This window comes from Symphalangus syndactylus, chromosome 13 (assembly GCF_028878055.3).
Source record: "Symphalangus syndactylus isolate Jambi chromosome 13, NHGRI_mSymSyn1-v2.1_pri, whole genome shotgun sequence".
Classification (NCBI taxonomy): Eukaryota; Metazoa; Chordata; class Mammalia; order Primates; family Hylobatidae; genus Symphalangus; species Symphalangus syndactylus.
This window is the reverse complement of record NC_072435.2, coordinates 80429355-80446105: the sequence shown is the minus strand read 5'-3', so window position 1 is coordinate 80446105 and position 16751 is coordinate 80429355. Positions and strand designations below refer to the sequence as shown.

Sequence of the window (16751 nt, the reverse complement as noted above, 5' to 3'; positions counted from 1 at the left end):
GGAGATCAATCTCCTTCAGCTGTTCACTGATTGCCACGTCTGATGGTTTTTCATTCACACATACAAACATACAAAGTTGCATTTGAGATTTTTTAATTTTAGTGCAAAAGTACTTCATTCAGGATTATACATGTTGTATAGAAAGAGTAATACTGAAACAGGAATCAGGAAACTTGGATCCCAGCCCTACCTCTGCCATGAGTTAGATGAAAACTATGTGAGTGTTTTTTCATCTGTAAACTAAGCAGCCTAGACTGGTGAGATACCTAAGATCCCTTTCAGCTTTACACTAAGCATTGTGTTGCCCTTCAAAACTAACAAGTAAGCTAGCACCATCTAGTGGACTCCAAAAAAAAAAAAATCACTGAATAGGTAATAGTGAAAAAGATTCTTATAAGCAAAATGTCTAGAGTTCTCTTACTTTATTTTTCCTCCCAATGATTCAAAGACAATATTTGAAAGCAAGAATTATTCCAAGCACTATGAGCCACGATACAGCAATCAAGCCTATGTGAAAATGTTAAATTATTTCCATATCTTTCATATTTATAATACTAGTGGGCAATTTTCCAGAAAGCAACATTATCTAGAAAATAAAGTAGGAAAAAAACTCTTAGTATCTCTACTATTTACAATGATAATTTTTAGGAATATATGTGAAATTTATAAATTGGCAAATATATTGCTTAAATTAAAGAAATATGTTTTCAGATTAAAGTTTTCCTAAACAGAGACAGAAATATCATGAACAAGAATATAAAAATAATCATTTACTCTTACATGTTAACATTATATTTATTTTTATTTTATCCAATATTTAATAAAATAAATAACTTATTCCAATTCCATATATATATAAAATGTATATTACTATGATATTAAAGTCAAGAGAGTCATTTGTTTTGGGTGGAAAAAGTCAAGATAATCATTTATTTTGTTTATTGCTACATCCCCAGAAATATTTCAGTGCTGGAAAAGCGCTTATACATATAGGTACTCAACAAATTCATTTTGAAAAAAATGTCAAAATCATTACATTTGTTCAGTATAAAGAGTTTTAATGTAGTATAAAAATAGTAGTAATCTTAATTATTAAATGTATATTTATTTAAAAAGTAGAAGAATAGGGTAATTTAAAAATTAGGCACTAGGGATAGACTGCTGAGTTTCAAATCCTGTGTCTATCATTCACTAGCTGTGTAATTCTAGATAATTTACTTTACTTCTTTGTGTCTCAGTTTTCTTATCTGGTGTGGTTGGAATTTTTTTTTTTTTTTTTTTTTTTTGAGACAAGGTTTCTGTTTGTCACCCAGCCTGGAGTGCATGGCATGATCACAGCTCACTGCAGTCTCATGAGATCCTCTCAACTCAGCCTCCCGAGTAGCTGGGAATGCAGGAGCGTGCCACCATACTCAGTGATACAGTTTGGATATTTCTCCCTGTCCAGATCTCATGTTGAATTCTAATCCTCAATGCTGGAGGTGGGGCCTGCTGGGAGGTGTTTGGATCATGGGGGCGGGTCCATCAGGGCTTGGTGCTGTCTTGGAGATAGAGTTCTCACAAGATCTGGTTATTTAAAAGTATATGGCAGTATCCCCACCACCACCACATTCTGTCTCCCTTGCTCCTGCTTTTGCCTTGCAACGTGCCTGCGCCAGCTTCACCTTCTGCCATGATTGTAAGCTTCCTGAGGCCTCTCTAGAAGCCAAGCAGATGTCAGTACCATGCTTCCTGTAAAGCCTGCAGAACCATGAGCCAATTAAATCTCTTTTGTTTTACCTAGTCTTGAGTATTTCTTTATAGGAAGGCATAAATGGCCTAATACCCCTAGCTAATAAAAAAAAAAAAAAAGTGTAGAGGCAGGGCCCCACTATGTTGCCCAGTTTGGTCTTGAACTTCTGGCCTTAAGTGATCCTCCCTTTTTGGCTTCCCAAAGTGCTGGGATTATAAGCGTGAGCCACTGTGCCCAACCGAAAATATTTAATAGTACCTAACTCACGCCAGTGATGTGAAAAGCAAATGAGTTAATTTGTATAAAGCACTTAAATACCTGTTGGTAAGAAAGCTATCTATTACTATATAATACTAAATTGTATTTTTATGTAAATAAAATGCATAAAATAACTTTTTTCAAATACGGATTTATTCAAAATTAATTTAGTTTTAAAATTTTCTGCTAGAAAGTCAATGAAATTCAACATAAAATAAGAGAAATAAAGACAACTAGATTTTAAATTATAAATCCCCTGTTTTTCATTTGCTTTGGCTATTCTTACTTTAAAAACTAACTGAAAAATACTAACTCAAAGTACTAAAGGTTTTCCATGAACCATTTTATAAACTTTAACAATCATATGGCAACATTCATTCAATATATTTTTTGCCACATCTCATATAGAAAACACAGTTTTACCAATTTTGCCTTAAATTTACTTATGGGAAATTTCAAACAAAGGACAACATGAAAGATTTTCTTATTTAAAACTGGTAATAAAATAGAGAGTAGAAGGATGTTACCAGAAGCTGGGAAAGGTAGTGAGGGGCTGGGAGGAGTTGGGGATGCTTGCTTAATGTATATATAAAAAAAATACAGAATGAATGAATAAGACCTACTATCTGATAGCACAATAGCATGATAGTTAATAATAACATAAATGTACATTTTAATATAACTAAAAGATTGTAATTTGTTTGTAGAAACAAAGGATAAACGTTTGAGGGGATAGATACCCCATTTTCCGTGATATTATTATTACACATTGCATGCCTATGTCAAAACATCACATGTATCCCATAAATATATACACCTACTATGTACCCACAAAAATAAAAATTAAAAAATAAAATAAAACTGATATGAATATTTCACATTATATTTTTATTTTTACAACTGCATAGTTTAATTAGAATGGAAAACATTCATAACTAATTTCAAATAAATTGCCTTAAAAAGATTGACACATTCCCTATTCTCATTCACTTAAATGCAAATAGTATCAACCAAATAAATATGTACATTAATATTTTCTAATAAAAAGAATAGAGTTAACATTACATATTAACTACTGTGATAACTATAGCACAGTAAGAATTAGAAACAAATTAAACTTGAAACTACCAATGTGAAATACTGTGGTATTGCTTCCAATTTTATTTCACCTCCTTAAGAAATATTATAGCATGGAATAGTAACTCAATAACTTACAAACACAAATCTATGTTTGTCTCCCTTCATAAGAGTTCTTAGCATCAATATATCACTGAAAGACAAAATCTATGCTTTTCGCTTAGCTCAATCAGAATCTCTAAGCAGTTCCTGAAGATGAAAAACAGACTCCAATTGCTCTTCAGAAAATCTACTTTCTCATGTATATTATTCTCACACTCAATAAATACAGTGTTTTCATTGTACCCAACAGACACCAAAGAAGTCTTTTACCTTGTTTGCGCTGTACTGCACGCACAGAGATATCTCAGGTTTATCAATTAATACTATGGCAGTTTTCAAATAAATCTTGCTGATATCCTATCCCAGGAAATCCACTACTTACCAAAAAAATTCCGTACAGCACTGCTGGCAACGAAAATGAAGTAAATGGGAATTCAAGCATTTCTTTTTTTACAAACAGCCTTTTTCTTTCTTTTTAAAGTTTGCTTCAGTGTGTGCCAATATAGTAACATACACTATCAATGCACTTGCCTTCACTCCAACAACAACAAAATTATTTTAAACTAAAATTTTAAAGTAAAAATATTTGTGTCAAAACTATCAGCATTTCCATATGGGAGAAGTCATAGTAATCCCAAAGCAGGCAGCACAAGAACGCGGGCAAATAAACACATTAAAGCATATTATATGTTATATTTTCAAAAGTGTGCCTTGAAATGTTTGCAAAATAAAGCTTAGTTTGTGAAAACAGCTATATTTTTCCTATATTAAAAAAAATAAAGGAGATGATGGTGACTGCCTAGATCCAACTCTCCCCACACCTCCTCCAGAAATCCATAAAGAGTAACAAAATAAAAAATAAACACAACTTACAATTCCAGTATAAGTGGGAGATAAGGAAATTAACAATCTGAATTTTTTGTAAGTGAAGTAATAGATATCCGGGACCAACATAATCCAGTTGGAATCCAGACTTGTGCGAGGGATAAGTAAGAAGTGGATGTGCCCAAGTGATGGCAGACCCCCTGTATTGTCAACAAGGTTTTCTTCCAGAAAGAAGGAATATCCTGAGAAGGATGACAGAATTAAGACCAAATATATAAGGTGAATTAATAAATGCAAGTGGTTATAGCTTATATGAGAAAAAAATTTAAACTTGGAGCAAAAAATAAAACCTAAATCTATACTGTATAAAAATAAATGTCTAAACTTGATTCAAAAGGTTAAAAATAAAATAGATGGGCAGGTAGGCAAACAAAAATTAAAATAAACCATATCAGACAAGGTAGAATTTAGTTTCAAAGGCATTAAAGAGAAAATGAAAAAAACATAATAGTCAAAGCTAAAATTTACAAAAAAGATAAGGCATTTATACAATTGCATGGTAGTAACATTCACAAAACAGAAACCAAAGGATTTACCAAAAAAAAAGGCTGATTAACGACAAATCAATAACAGGCAAATTCACACGCAACTTCCTCAGTCCAAAGTAAATCAAGCAAATAGAACACCTTTAAAAAAATTATCAGTAAGGTAGATCTTATACATACAAAATAAACTCTTTATCCCAATAATAAAAAACCCTGCCTCCTTTTCAAGTACGTCTAAAACATTAACGAAAATTGACCACATATTAGATTAGCAAGAGGGCCAAAATAAGTTCCAAAATGAGAAATAGCACAAAAATTATTCTCCAGCTATAAAGCAATAAAACTAAAAAGAATCACCAAAAAAATGACCTTTCTATATGGAAATTTTATATCTTAGGTAAAAGATTTTTAAAAACCCTAAAATTATAAAAATGATGAAAATATCTACATGTCACAAGTTACAAACTAAGCATTGCTCAGAGGAAAATCTACAGATTTAAGGATTTATATCAATATGATTGAAAAAATTTAAAAATAATTGAATTAAATATTTAACTCAAAATAGAAAAGAACAGCATAATAAACAGAAAAGAAAAAGCCAAGAAACTAGTATTATCATGCATTTGTGGTAAAAGTACTAAATGGCAGTTTTATGGTTTGGTTGTGTCCCCACCCAAATCTCACCTTGAATTATAATAATCCCCACACGTCAAGGGCAGGCCAGGTAGAGATAACTGAATCATGGGAGAAGTTTCCTCCATACTGTTCTTGTGGCAGTGAATAAGTCTCACAAGATCTGATGGTTTTATAAATGGGAGTTCCCCTGCACAAGCTCTTTGGCCTGCCGCCATGTAAGACATCCCTTTGCTCTTGCATTGTCTTCCTCTATGATTTTGAGGCCCCAGCCATGTGTAACTGTGAGTCCATTAAACCTCTTTCCTTTATAAATCACCCATTCTCGGCTATGTCTTTATCAGCAGCATGAGAACAGGCAAAATATATATAAAGGGAGTCTGACACTATCTTCCTAAATTATAGATATCTTTTGACCCATTGATACAAATTGCAGGAAATTAACCTGAAGATATATCTGATCAAATATGAAATTAAATAGATGTCATATTCATTATGGTAATATGGAAGATTGGAAACCACTCGATATCCATCAGCAAGGCAAAAATAGGAAAACTCTGGTTATTCCACACAATAGAATATTAAGTAGCTATGGAAAAAGAATTATAAATTCCATAATATGTTGTTAAGTAAAAAAAGCATGACAAAGAATAGTACTTAAAATATGCTACATTTTGTGAGAGGATTAGCATACATACATGTATTTCCTTAGATATGTGCATATATATAGATGCACACATATATATGTTTTACATATTATATATGTAAATATTATACAAAAATTCCACATATAAAAGTAAATGGGAAAGAAGAGTGAAAAGGACAGGGACTAATGCACAATATCTTGAATATGCTTTTTCAATGTAGTTTTCATTTTGGAATCATGAATCTGTGTTACATAAAAGAGTTAAACACAACCAAATGGGAAAAGTGAATTAATTTATCAAATTAGTTAATTTAGTAAACTAAATTATCAAATTTATAATCTAATCCCAAAGATAAAATATTTCAAATGATTTTATAACATACTATTTTAATCATATCTGTTTGGGATAGTGCAAGGACAAAAAAGGTAAATAAATCTTAAAATTAGTAAGTTATACCATAAATAGTAATAGTGGCATTGTTGTTTTGAAGCTATTTTATGGATAAGATATGGCAGGTGGTTATATTAATGTTGCCATAAACCAAGGAATATAGTGGAAGAAAAAATGAATACAGCTATAAGTCTAAAGCATATTTGCTATCCTCAATTCAAGTTCACAATACAAAATAATTAGAGTATCAAAACGAATAACAGAGCAACTGACTGAAATATTCTGAGCTATAAAAATGTCTATTTTCCTACGAATATTGACAAAGAGAGAGAAAGGTAGAACAAGTAGTAAAACAAACTAAACAAACAAACAAAAAACAAGTTGGCACCACTGAAAGTAACTAGGGTCACTAAGACTTTAAGAATTTCTCAATACAATAGTAAGCATTTAGCCCTGTCATTCTGCTACAAACCATTTCAGGATAACAAAATAGTTCTAACTGATTAAAGAATTCCAGCTTAAAGGCTGTGGAATAAATGATCAAATAGAAAACTCACAAATCACATCCTCTGCTGTGTTAATTGATCCAGGTCATATTAATCAATGGATGAACACTAGATGAAAGGTTGATGGAGAATTTATAATGGAGTGTTTAGGCTATCATCAGCTACACCAAACACTCAAGTGTAGCATCACTAAAATTAAACTGTCAAATACTGTATGACTGCTGATGTAATCAAATATAAAGCACAGAACACCACCTATGAAGAATTCCTGCCAAAGCAGCTTACTTTTTAACTTAATCAAACCGTTTTTAACTAACTTCAATCTATAGAAAATACATGGCTTAATGAAACAATTTCATTAAAACTAAAAAAAGTAAATGGACAAAGCCTGAGGCGGGACATTCTGTAAGACAATTCACACAGGTTCTGCAACAAATCAATGGAATGGAAAAAAAAAAAAAAGCCGTGAGGACTGCTGCAGGTTTAAGGAGACTTCAAAGACCTAGATAAATGTAATATATACTCATTATTGATGTTATGATTGGTGCCACAACAGAGACATAGATCAATGGAACAGAACAGAGCCCTCAGAAATAATGCCACATATCTACAACTATCTGATCTTTGACAAACCTGAGAAAAACAAGCAATGGGAAAAGGATTCCCTAGTAAATAAATGGTGCTGGGAAAACTGGCTAGCCATATGTAGAAAGCTGAAACTGGATCCCTTCCTTACACCTTATACAAAAATTAATTCAAGATGGATTAAAGACTTACATGTTAGACCTAAAACCATCAAAACCCTAGAAGAAAACCTAGGCAATACCATTCAGGACATAGGCATGGGCAAGGACTTCATGTCTAAAACACCAAAAGCAACGGCAACAAAAGCCAAAATTGACAAAGGGGATCTAATTAAACTAAATAGCTTCTGCACAGCAAAAGAAACTACCATCAGAGTGAACAGGCAACCTACAAAATGGGAGAAAATTTTTGCAACCTACTCATCTGACAAAGGGCTAATATCCAGAATCTACAATGAACTCAAACAAATTTACAAGAAAAAAAACAACCCCATCAAAAAGTGGGAGAAGGACATGAACAGACACTTCTCAAAAGAAGACATTTATGCAGCCAAAAAAACACATGAAAAAATGCTCATCATCACTGGCCATCAGAGAAATGCAAATCAAAACCACAATGAGATACCATCTCATACCACTTAGAATGGCGATCATTAAAAAGTCAGGAAACAACAGGTGCTGGAGAGGATGTGGAGAAACAGGAACACTTTTACACTGTTGGTGGGACTATAAACTAGTTCAACCATTGTGGAAGTCAGTATGGCAATTCCTCAGGGATCTAGAACTAGAAATACCATTTGACCCAGCCATCCCATTACTGAGTATATACCCAAAGGACTATAAATCATGCTGCTATAAAGACACATGCACACGTATGTTTATTGCGGCACTATTCACAATAGCAAAGACTTGGAACCAACCCAAATGTCCAACAACAATAGACTGGATTAAGAAAATGTGGTACATATACACCATGGAATACTATGCAGCCATAAAAAATGATGAGTTCATGTCCTTTGTAGGGACATGGATGAAGCTGGAAACCATCATTCTCAGTAAACTATTGCAAGGACAAAAAAACCAAACACCGCATGTTCTCACTCATAGGTGGGAATTGAACAGTGGGAACACATGGACACAGGAAGGGGAACATCACACTCCGGGGACTGTTGTGGGGTGGGGGGAGGAGGGAGGGACAGCACCGGCCGATATACCTAATGCTAAATGACGAGTTAATGGGTGCAGCACACCAACATGGCACATGGATACATATGTAACAAACCTGCACATTGTGCACATGTACCCTAAAACTTAAAGTATAATAATAATAATAGTAAAAAAAAAATAAAAGGACTGGTCTTTAAGTAAGAACAGAGATCTTCATTGCTACCTACATAAATTATAAGATATCAGGAAGGAAGTAAATATAGTTACATGCAGATATAGCTCCAGAGGGACTGAGAAGTTTAGGGAGATGCAGCCTGATGAATCTTTCACGTGGTTTTAGCAACTTTATCTGAAGAAGGAAAGATAAGTCCAAGTGATGTATGTAGCTAATGAGAGTGGTGATGAAAAAGGTTTACCAGCAAACAGTTACAACAATTGCTAAGGCATTTGGGAAGCAGATGATCCATAAAAATATCATGGCACAATATCAAGGTGTTATATTCCCATAGAGCTCAAATCACTATTGGTTGTAGGAAAAGAAAAAGAGAAGTAAATATACTAACTTAGGGTGCTGCTAAGAACTACAGAGTTGCCAGTGGTGGGAGAGCATATTCCTTTTATAGACATTAAAAATAATTTTATTTTTCTAATCTAAATTTTAAAAGTATAACACAAATAAAATATGCAGATTTGTGATGGTGGCCTACTTCTAAAAAGGAATAAATAAAACACAATAAATTATGAGAAATAAATCTTTAAATATTAAAATTTCATTGTTCTTACCAATTCGAGTAATTTTATTATGTGACAGTTCAAGACACTGAATATTAGTACAGCCATCCAAACCATGAAGAGAAGTCAGTTGATTTTTATTAAGAAGAACAACACAGAGATTTTCCAAATTTTCACACTCAATCGCCTCAATACGGTTTTCCTGAAGCAAATAACAAATGTAATTAGTTTAATTTCAATGGCCTATTCATGAACTATTTAAAGCTTTCAAAAAGAGGAAAGAAAGATGAGATAGGATCTCCAAATTAATATCTGAATCTTTAACTTCTAAGATAATCCTGCAATCTGTATACTATTTGGATGAAAATATTAAGTAAACTCATAAATAATTAATTTTTAATATATTAAATATTATTGTTTTAAAATACAGAAAATACAGAGGATAACAAGTATTTTAAACAATATAAATTTTAAAAAGTTAATATATTGTCATTCTTGTTTCTCCCATCTTGAATGAGAATGGCTATTGTTGTTAATCAAGCCCTGTCTCACCATTGTATGTGGGGTGGCAGTAAATAATTTTTAATTTTAGATTGCAGATATCTGAGTTGAGAGGGCTTCACCTCAGTGGATGCATCCAAGGAACTGGACCTGGTGAGCCTCATCTCCACCTGGATCTGATTTAAATGAGAAAAGCCTGTGCTTCGAGCTTGAGCCCCATGCCTTAAGTTAATGATACTTTGGTGTATTTGGGATATGAATGTATTTTGCATATGGGAAAGATGTGAATCATTATAAGCCAGAGGACAGATTTTAATAGACTGTTACTTTGGTAGCTCCCAGTACACATCAGAAACCAATATTCGCATATCCATATGGTCCCCTTCCACATGACCTCAGGGCTTAGCCAATAAAACATTAGCCAACATGATGTAAGCAGATGTTTTATAAGCACTTACATACTGCAGCATGTCTTTTAGGAACACTCACTCTTGAGATCCTGCTCTTGAGTAATACCCTACAAGCACCCTGGAAAGAAGCCCCAGATAACTAGAGAGATTCCCATCTTCCAGACAATCCTGCCAAGGCAGCAGACATATAAGGTAAGTGATTTAGGACATTCTAGCTCTAGCTTCCATCTCACTGCAGTTACATAAGAGACCCAGTAAATGCAATAGAAATCAGAAAAAATGTCCAGCCAAGTTTGGTCACAATTAATGGCCCACAGAACTATGAACAAATAAGATGGTTGTTGATTTAAACTACTAAGTAATATAATCATTTGTTGTGCAGCAATAGTAATGAAAACAATAACCATATTAGCTACAAAAAGAGATAGGACATTTTAGGTCACATCATCCAATAAACTTCCCTCTCTGCTTCTCAAAACTTTACCATAACACCAGATCTCTTCAGCCTCTGAGTTACAGGTTAGTTTAGTAATTGTTTCTTCAAAAGTGTCATTTCTGAAATGTAAACGTAAATCCATTTTATATTTTATTATAAAATAAATAACAGTAGGGCAGAGAGCATACCTGTGCATCAATGTACTTAAGTTTTTTACAATTACTCAGGCTGTGCAAAGAAGTTAATCCACAGCGTCGAAGGGATAGAAACTGAAGATTTGTACACTCTGCCAGTGTAGAGAGACCACAGCCTGGCAAATCTTGAAATGTAACTGTTGTAACCTAGAGGAATCAAGAAAATTGGAGTGTATAGTGTTATTTAACAAAACTGAATATAAACAATATTAGCCTTACAAAACTGTTTAGAAAATTCATCTAAGAAAAGTAATACTATATGTTGAAGCCTAAATTTATTAACAATTCAATTTGTTAAGCTATCTGGCCTCTTTTGTTCCCCACATACAAGGACAAAATATTGCAATCATCTATGACAAATTCAAGTCCAAAGGTAAGATACATAAAAGCAACAACATAATCATGTATTAGCTTACTCCCTGAGTTTTCACCAATTTTTTATTTTTAAAGTGGTATGGACTTCAAATTATACTACGCAGCTATAGTAACCAAAACAGCATGATACTGGCATAAAAACAGACATACAGACCAATGAAACAGCACAGAGAATGCAAAAACAAATTCATGTATCTACAGTTAACTCATTTTCAACAAAGCTGCCAAGAACATACATTGGACAAAGGCCAGTCTCTTCAATAATGGTGCTGGAAAACACTAGATATCCATATGCAGAAAAATGAAACTAGACCCCCATCTCTTACCACACACAAAAATCCAATTAAAATAGATTAAACATACTTAAATCTAAGAACCCAAACTATGAAACTGATAATTTATTTTTTTAATTGGGGAAACTCTCCAGGACATAGGACTGGGCAAATATTTCTTGAGTAATACCCTACAAGCACAGGCAACCAAAGCAAAAATGGACAAATGGAATTACATCAAGTTAAAAAGCTTCTGTACAGCAAAGCAAACAATCAATAAAGTGGAGAGACCATCCACAGAAAGGGAATAATACTTGCAAACTATCCATCTGACAAGGGATTAGTAACTGGAATATATAAGAAGCTCAAACAACTCAATAGGAAAACGTCTCATAATCCAATCTAAAAATGGGCAAAAGATCTGAATAGATATTTCTCAAGAAAATATACAAATGGCAAACAGTCATATGAAAAGGTGCTTATATCACTGATCATCAGATAAATGTAAATCAAAACGACGATGAGATATCAACTCACCCCAGTTAAAATGGCTTATGTGCAAAAGTCAGGCAAATGCTGGAGAGGATGTGGAGAAAAGGGAACCCTCTTACACTGTTGGTGGGAATGTGAATTAGCACAGCCACTGTGGAGAACAGTTTGGAGATTCCTCAAAAAACTGAGCTACCATATGTTCCAGCAATACCACTGCTAGGTATATATCCAAAAGAAACGAAATCAGTATAATGAAGAGTTATCTGTACCTCATTTTTATGGCAGTACTCTGCACAATAGCCAAGATTTAGAAGCAACCTAAGTGTTCATCAACAGAGAAATGAATAGAGAAAAAGTGGTACATATACACCATGGAGCACTATTCAGCCATCAAAAACAATGAGATCCTGCCATTTGCAACAATATAGATAAAATTGGAAGTCATTAAGTGAAATAAACCAGGTACAGATAGACAAACTTTGCATATCCTCGCTTATTTGTGGGAACTACAAATAAAACAATTGAACTCATAGGATTCGAAAGTCAAATGATGGTTACTAGAGGCTGGAAGGGTAGTGGGGTGGGGTTGAGGGAAGTGGAGATGATGAATGGGTACAAAATATAATAAGATAAATGAATATGATCTAGTATTTGATAGCACAATAGGGTGACTGAAGTCAATAATAATTTATTGTACATTTTTAAAGGAGTAAGAGTATAACTGGATTATTTGTAACACAAAGAAAGGGTAAATACTTGAGATAATGGATACCCCATCTACCATAATGTGATTATTATGCATTATATGCCTGAATCAAAATATATCATGTATCCCATAAATATATATACCTACTATGTACCCACAAAAGTTAAAAATTAGATTAAATAAAATCATTAGCTTTTGTAGGATTTTCATAGTTTGAGGTCTTCTATTTAAGTCTTTCATCTATCTTAAATTAATTTTTATGGGAAATACCCTTCTTTATGTCACCTTTGGCAAATAATGTATGGCTAAGTCCTAAAAAGCAACTGCAACAAAAACAAAAGTTGACAAGTGGGGCCTAATTAAACTAGAGAGCTCCTGCACAGCTAGAGAAACTATTACAAGAGTAAACAGACAACGTACAGAATGGGAAAAAAAATTTGTAGACTATGCACCGGACAAACATATAATATCCAGCATCTACAAGGAACTTAAATCAGCAAGAAAAAAGCAAATAACCCCATGAAGAAGTGGGCAAAGAACATGAACACAGATGTTTTGAAAGAAGACATACACGTGGCCAACAAACATGAAAAAATGCTCAACACCACTACTCATCAGAGAAATGCAAATAAAAACCACAATGAGATACCATCTCACACCAATTAGAATGGCTTTTGCTCAAAAGTCAAAAAATAATAGATGTTGGTGAGGTTACAGAGAAAAGGGAACACCTGTTCATTGTTGGTAGAGATATAAATTAGTTAAGCCACTGTGGAAAGCAGTTCGGAGATTTCTCAAAGAACTAAGAGTTGAACCACCATTCAACCCACCTATCCCATTACTGGATATATATCAAAAGAAAAATAAATCATTCTACCAAAAAGACACATATACCAGTATGTTCATCGCAGCACTATTCACAATACCAAAGACATGGAATCAACCCAGATGCTCATCAATGGTGGATAAGATTTAAAAAAAAAATAGTAGTACATATATAGCCTGGAAAAATATATAGCCATAAAAAATGAAATCATGTCTTTTGCAGCAACATGGTTGCAAGTGGAAACCATTATCCTAAGCCAACTAACACAGAAACAGAAAACCAAATACCACACATTCTCTTTTATAAGTGGGAACTAAAAATTGGGTAAACAAGGACATAAAGATAGGAACAACAGACACTGGGGAAAACAAGAAGTGGTGAAAGGAAGGGGACAAGAGTCGAAAAACTACCTGTTGGGTACTATGCTCACTACCTGGGTGACAGGTTCAATCATGCTCCAAACTTCAGCATCATGCAATATACCTTTATAACAAAGCTGCATTTGTACCCTTGAACTTAAAGTAAAAGTTAAAAATCATTAGCTTGATAGGAATATTCTTGTGTATACCATACTTTAAATTATAAAAATATTATATTAAAATTGGAAGCATTATTATTTCAAAAAACACTGAAAAAGTATAAAATTTTAGAATGCAGTGACTCCTCTTTGTACGGAACATTTCCTGTGCATTAAATTAAACTAAAAGTTTTAAATTTACATATTTATGTAAGTAAATTGAAGGACCATGTGTTCATGGTGATATAAAGAAAGGAATTAGATCACTCCGTTTTAAGTATCAAAAGCAATAATTAAAACTTCAGATAAATACGACCTCTAGTTTCAAAATCATTTTAGGAATGTCTCAATTATTCATAATCTAAAGCAATTTTGAAACAAATTTATTTTTAATAATTTTTTCAGAAAGAAAATATACTAATCAATTTGTATGGAGATAACTTCTATGTACTGCCTAGTTAATCTGTAACAAACAGATATACATTCTGTAATTGGAAAACTGGCTCTACACTAAAAATGAAAACATTATTTAGAATTGACCACTTAAAAATTGAAAATTCAACAATTACAGCTGTATAGTAACAAATGCTACTCAACATTATAATTTACATTATTCAGTGTGATTTAGTAACATGTTGCTTTCAATCAACTATACAAGCACAATTAAGTTCTAGTTATTTATGATGTGGCAATTTCTGTCCTTTAATCTTATTACAGTACAGAAGTAACTGCTACAGTATCCTTGTTAGTGGTATTTACTTTTGAATATGAGGAGCTTCCTATTTCCTCCTTTAATTGAAGCTCTTTTCATTGAACATTTTAAAAAAAATCTTTATAGTATAGCAATATACTCCTCTACTCGACCACATATTTTTCCAAATATATGAGATCAAAATAAATGTTTGTATTAATTATGGATACATGTATGACAGGAGCCACATACATAAAACTACTTTATGCTTCAAAATTAAGGTCAATATAGAATTAGTAATCATATGTGTTCATTACTGTATGGTCAACTTGAAAAACAGCAATTGGAGCATAATGGGTGTTGGGTAAATGTTTCTTAAAATAAATAAATGAATGAACTTCCCTAGCCTGTGGCAAAACTCAACTATATTTATAGCACTCATACTTCCTTTTTCTTATAAAGAATTACGTAAAAACATTTGAAAAAGTTATACTTTCAGACTCTCATGACTTGAGAATGAACTATTTCACCTATAGAAGCTATGAAACACTTACTATATTTTAATAACAGATTCCAAATCAATTTTCTACTTAATCATCTGTATTTTCCTAAATCCTTTACAGCCCATTGTAGATAAAATTCCCTAACTCAGCAATATACTTTTTAGAGATTTTATTCTCAATTATTCTTGAGTTCAACCTAAGAAGTGTCAGTCATCTATGGTAAACGCAATTACAAAATAATGCAAGAAACAAGTCTATTTTTTTTTTTTTTTTACTTTTTCAGAACATCTATTCAGTGGTCCAGTCTCAAATCTATTTGGCAGGGAAAAATAATACTGTTTTAAAAATCAGCTGCAAAGGGACTGAGTCCAAGGTTTGATTAGTGGTTTGAATAAAACAGCTACAAAATAATTTCAGGTAAGTCACCTATTATTCCAATAGCAGTTCATTACAATTTACTTTGTATAAGAGAAGTGAGACTTCTTGACCTAAAAGTTAATAAGCAGCTAAAATATTATTATTCATGTTATGGTATAAAGCAATATTTAAAAATCCTTAAGCTCGGTGCCCTTTTTTGTGGTGGTTATTACTTAATACAAGTTACCATTAGTAGCAAAATGCTAAAAATAAAAAATAGTTAAAACATTTAAAAATAAAAAATAAAAATATATTCATTACCTATAATTATTGCTCTTTAGTCTCCTCTTTTGAGATATTACTGCATATAACCCAATGGTCTAGTATTTTCAACTTTATAACTTTTTTGATGAAACGGGCTATTAAGCAGCCCTCAAAAACAATCCATTTGCCTTCCCTTTGCTTGCTTGAGACCCACATTTGACAAGTGATATTAGAAGCCCTGGGCCATGTTCTTTACATACAGCATTTTAAAACTCAATGATCCTATATAATAGATATTGCTCTTCCAGTTTGTGAAAGACAAAACTGAGGCTCATACAGGTCAAGCATTTGCATAAGGTGGCACAGCCAGTAAGTGGCAGAAATAAAATTAGAAATAGTCTTAACATAGAACTTAGTAGTCTAATAAGCTACACTTCAATAATTTTACATTAATTTCCTCTTCAGTCAATACACTTTATCTAAACTGTGAAACTGGTAGTAATGAGGAGATAAGATTAACATTCAATTGCAGTTCTTTTTTTAAATTATACTTTAGGTTACATGTATATATGGGACACATGTGCAGAACGTGCAGTTTTGTTATATAGGTATACACGTGCCACGTGCCACGTGCCGCGGTGGTTTGCTGCATCCATCAACCTGTCCTCTACATTAGATATTTCGAATGGAATTCTTTATTCATCCATTTATTCATCCCCCCACCCATCCATCCTATAATCAGGTAATGAAAGTCATTACAAATAGTTCCTGACAAGAGATAGTTTAAAGTAGAATTTTTTTTTTAATTTTATGATGGTGTGAGATCAATAGACATTTAGTTGAAACCATACTTCAAATTTTGAATTTTGATCTCTTCCCACGCTAGCAATATAAAGTATGATAATCTCTCACAATGTCAGGCAATGGGAGGGAGCTGCAGCTCCCAGTCAGCCACATGATCATGAGGGTAAACAACAAATACTTTACAGTGTACCACGTTGCCAGATGA

The 16751-nt window shown here is 32.9% G+C and overlaps 1 protein-coding gene across 1 annotated transcript in view; it reads right to left on the bottom strand.

Moving 5' to 3' along the window:
• LRRIQ1 (leucine rich repeats and IQ motif containing 1) overlaps window positions 1-16751 on the bottom strand; it is a 190795-nt gene that overhangs the window by 151942 nt on the left and 22102 nt on the right. Inside the window, 5 exon segments of the mRNA XM_063615130.1 lie at window positions 4043-4073; window positions 4075-4194; window positions 4196-4236; window positions 9250-9400; window positions 10734-10886. Of these exon segments, the coding sequence (XP_063471200.1) occupies window positions 4043-4073; window positions 4075-4194; window positions 4196-4236; window positions 9250-9400; window positions 10734-10886 (496 nt within the window).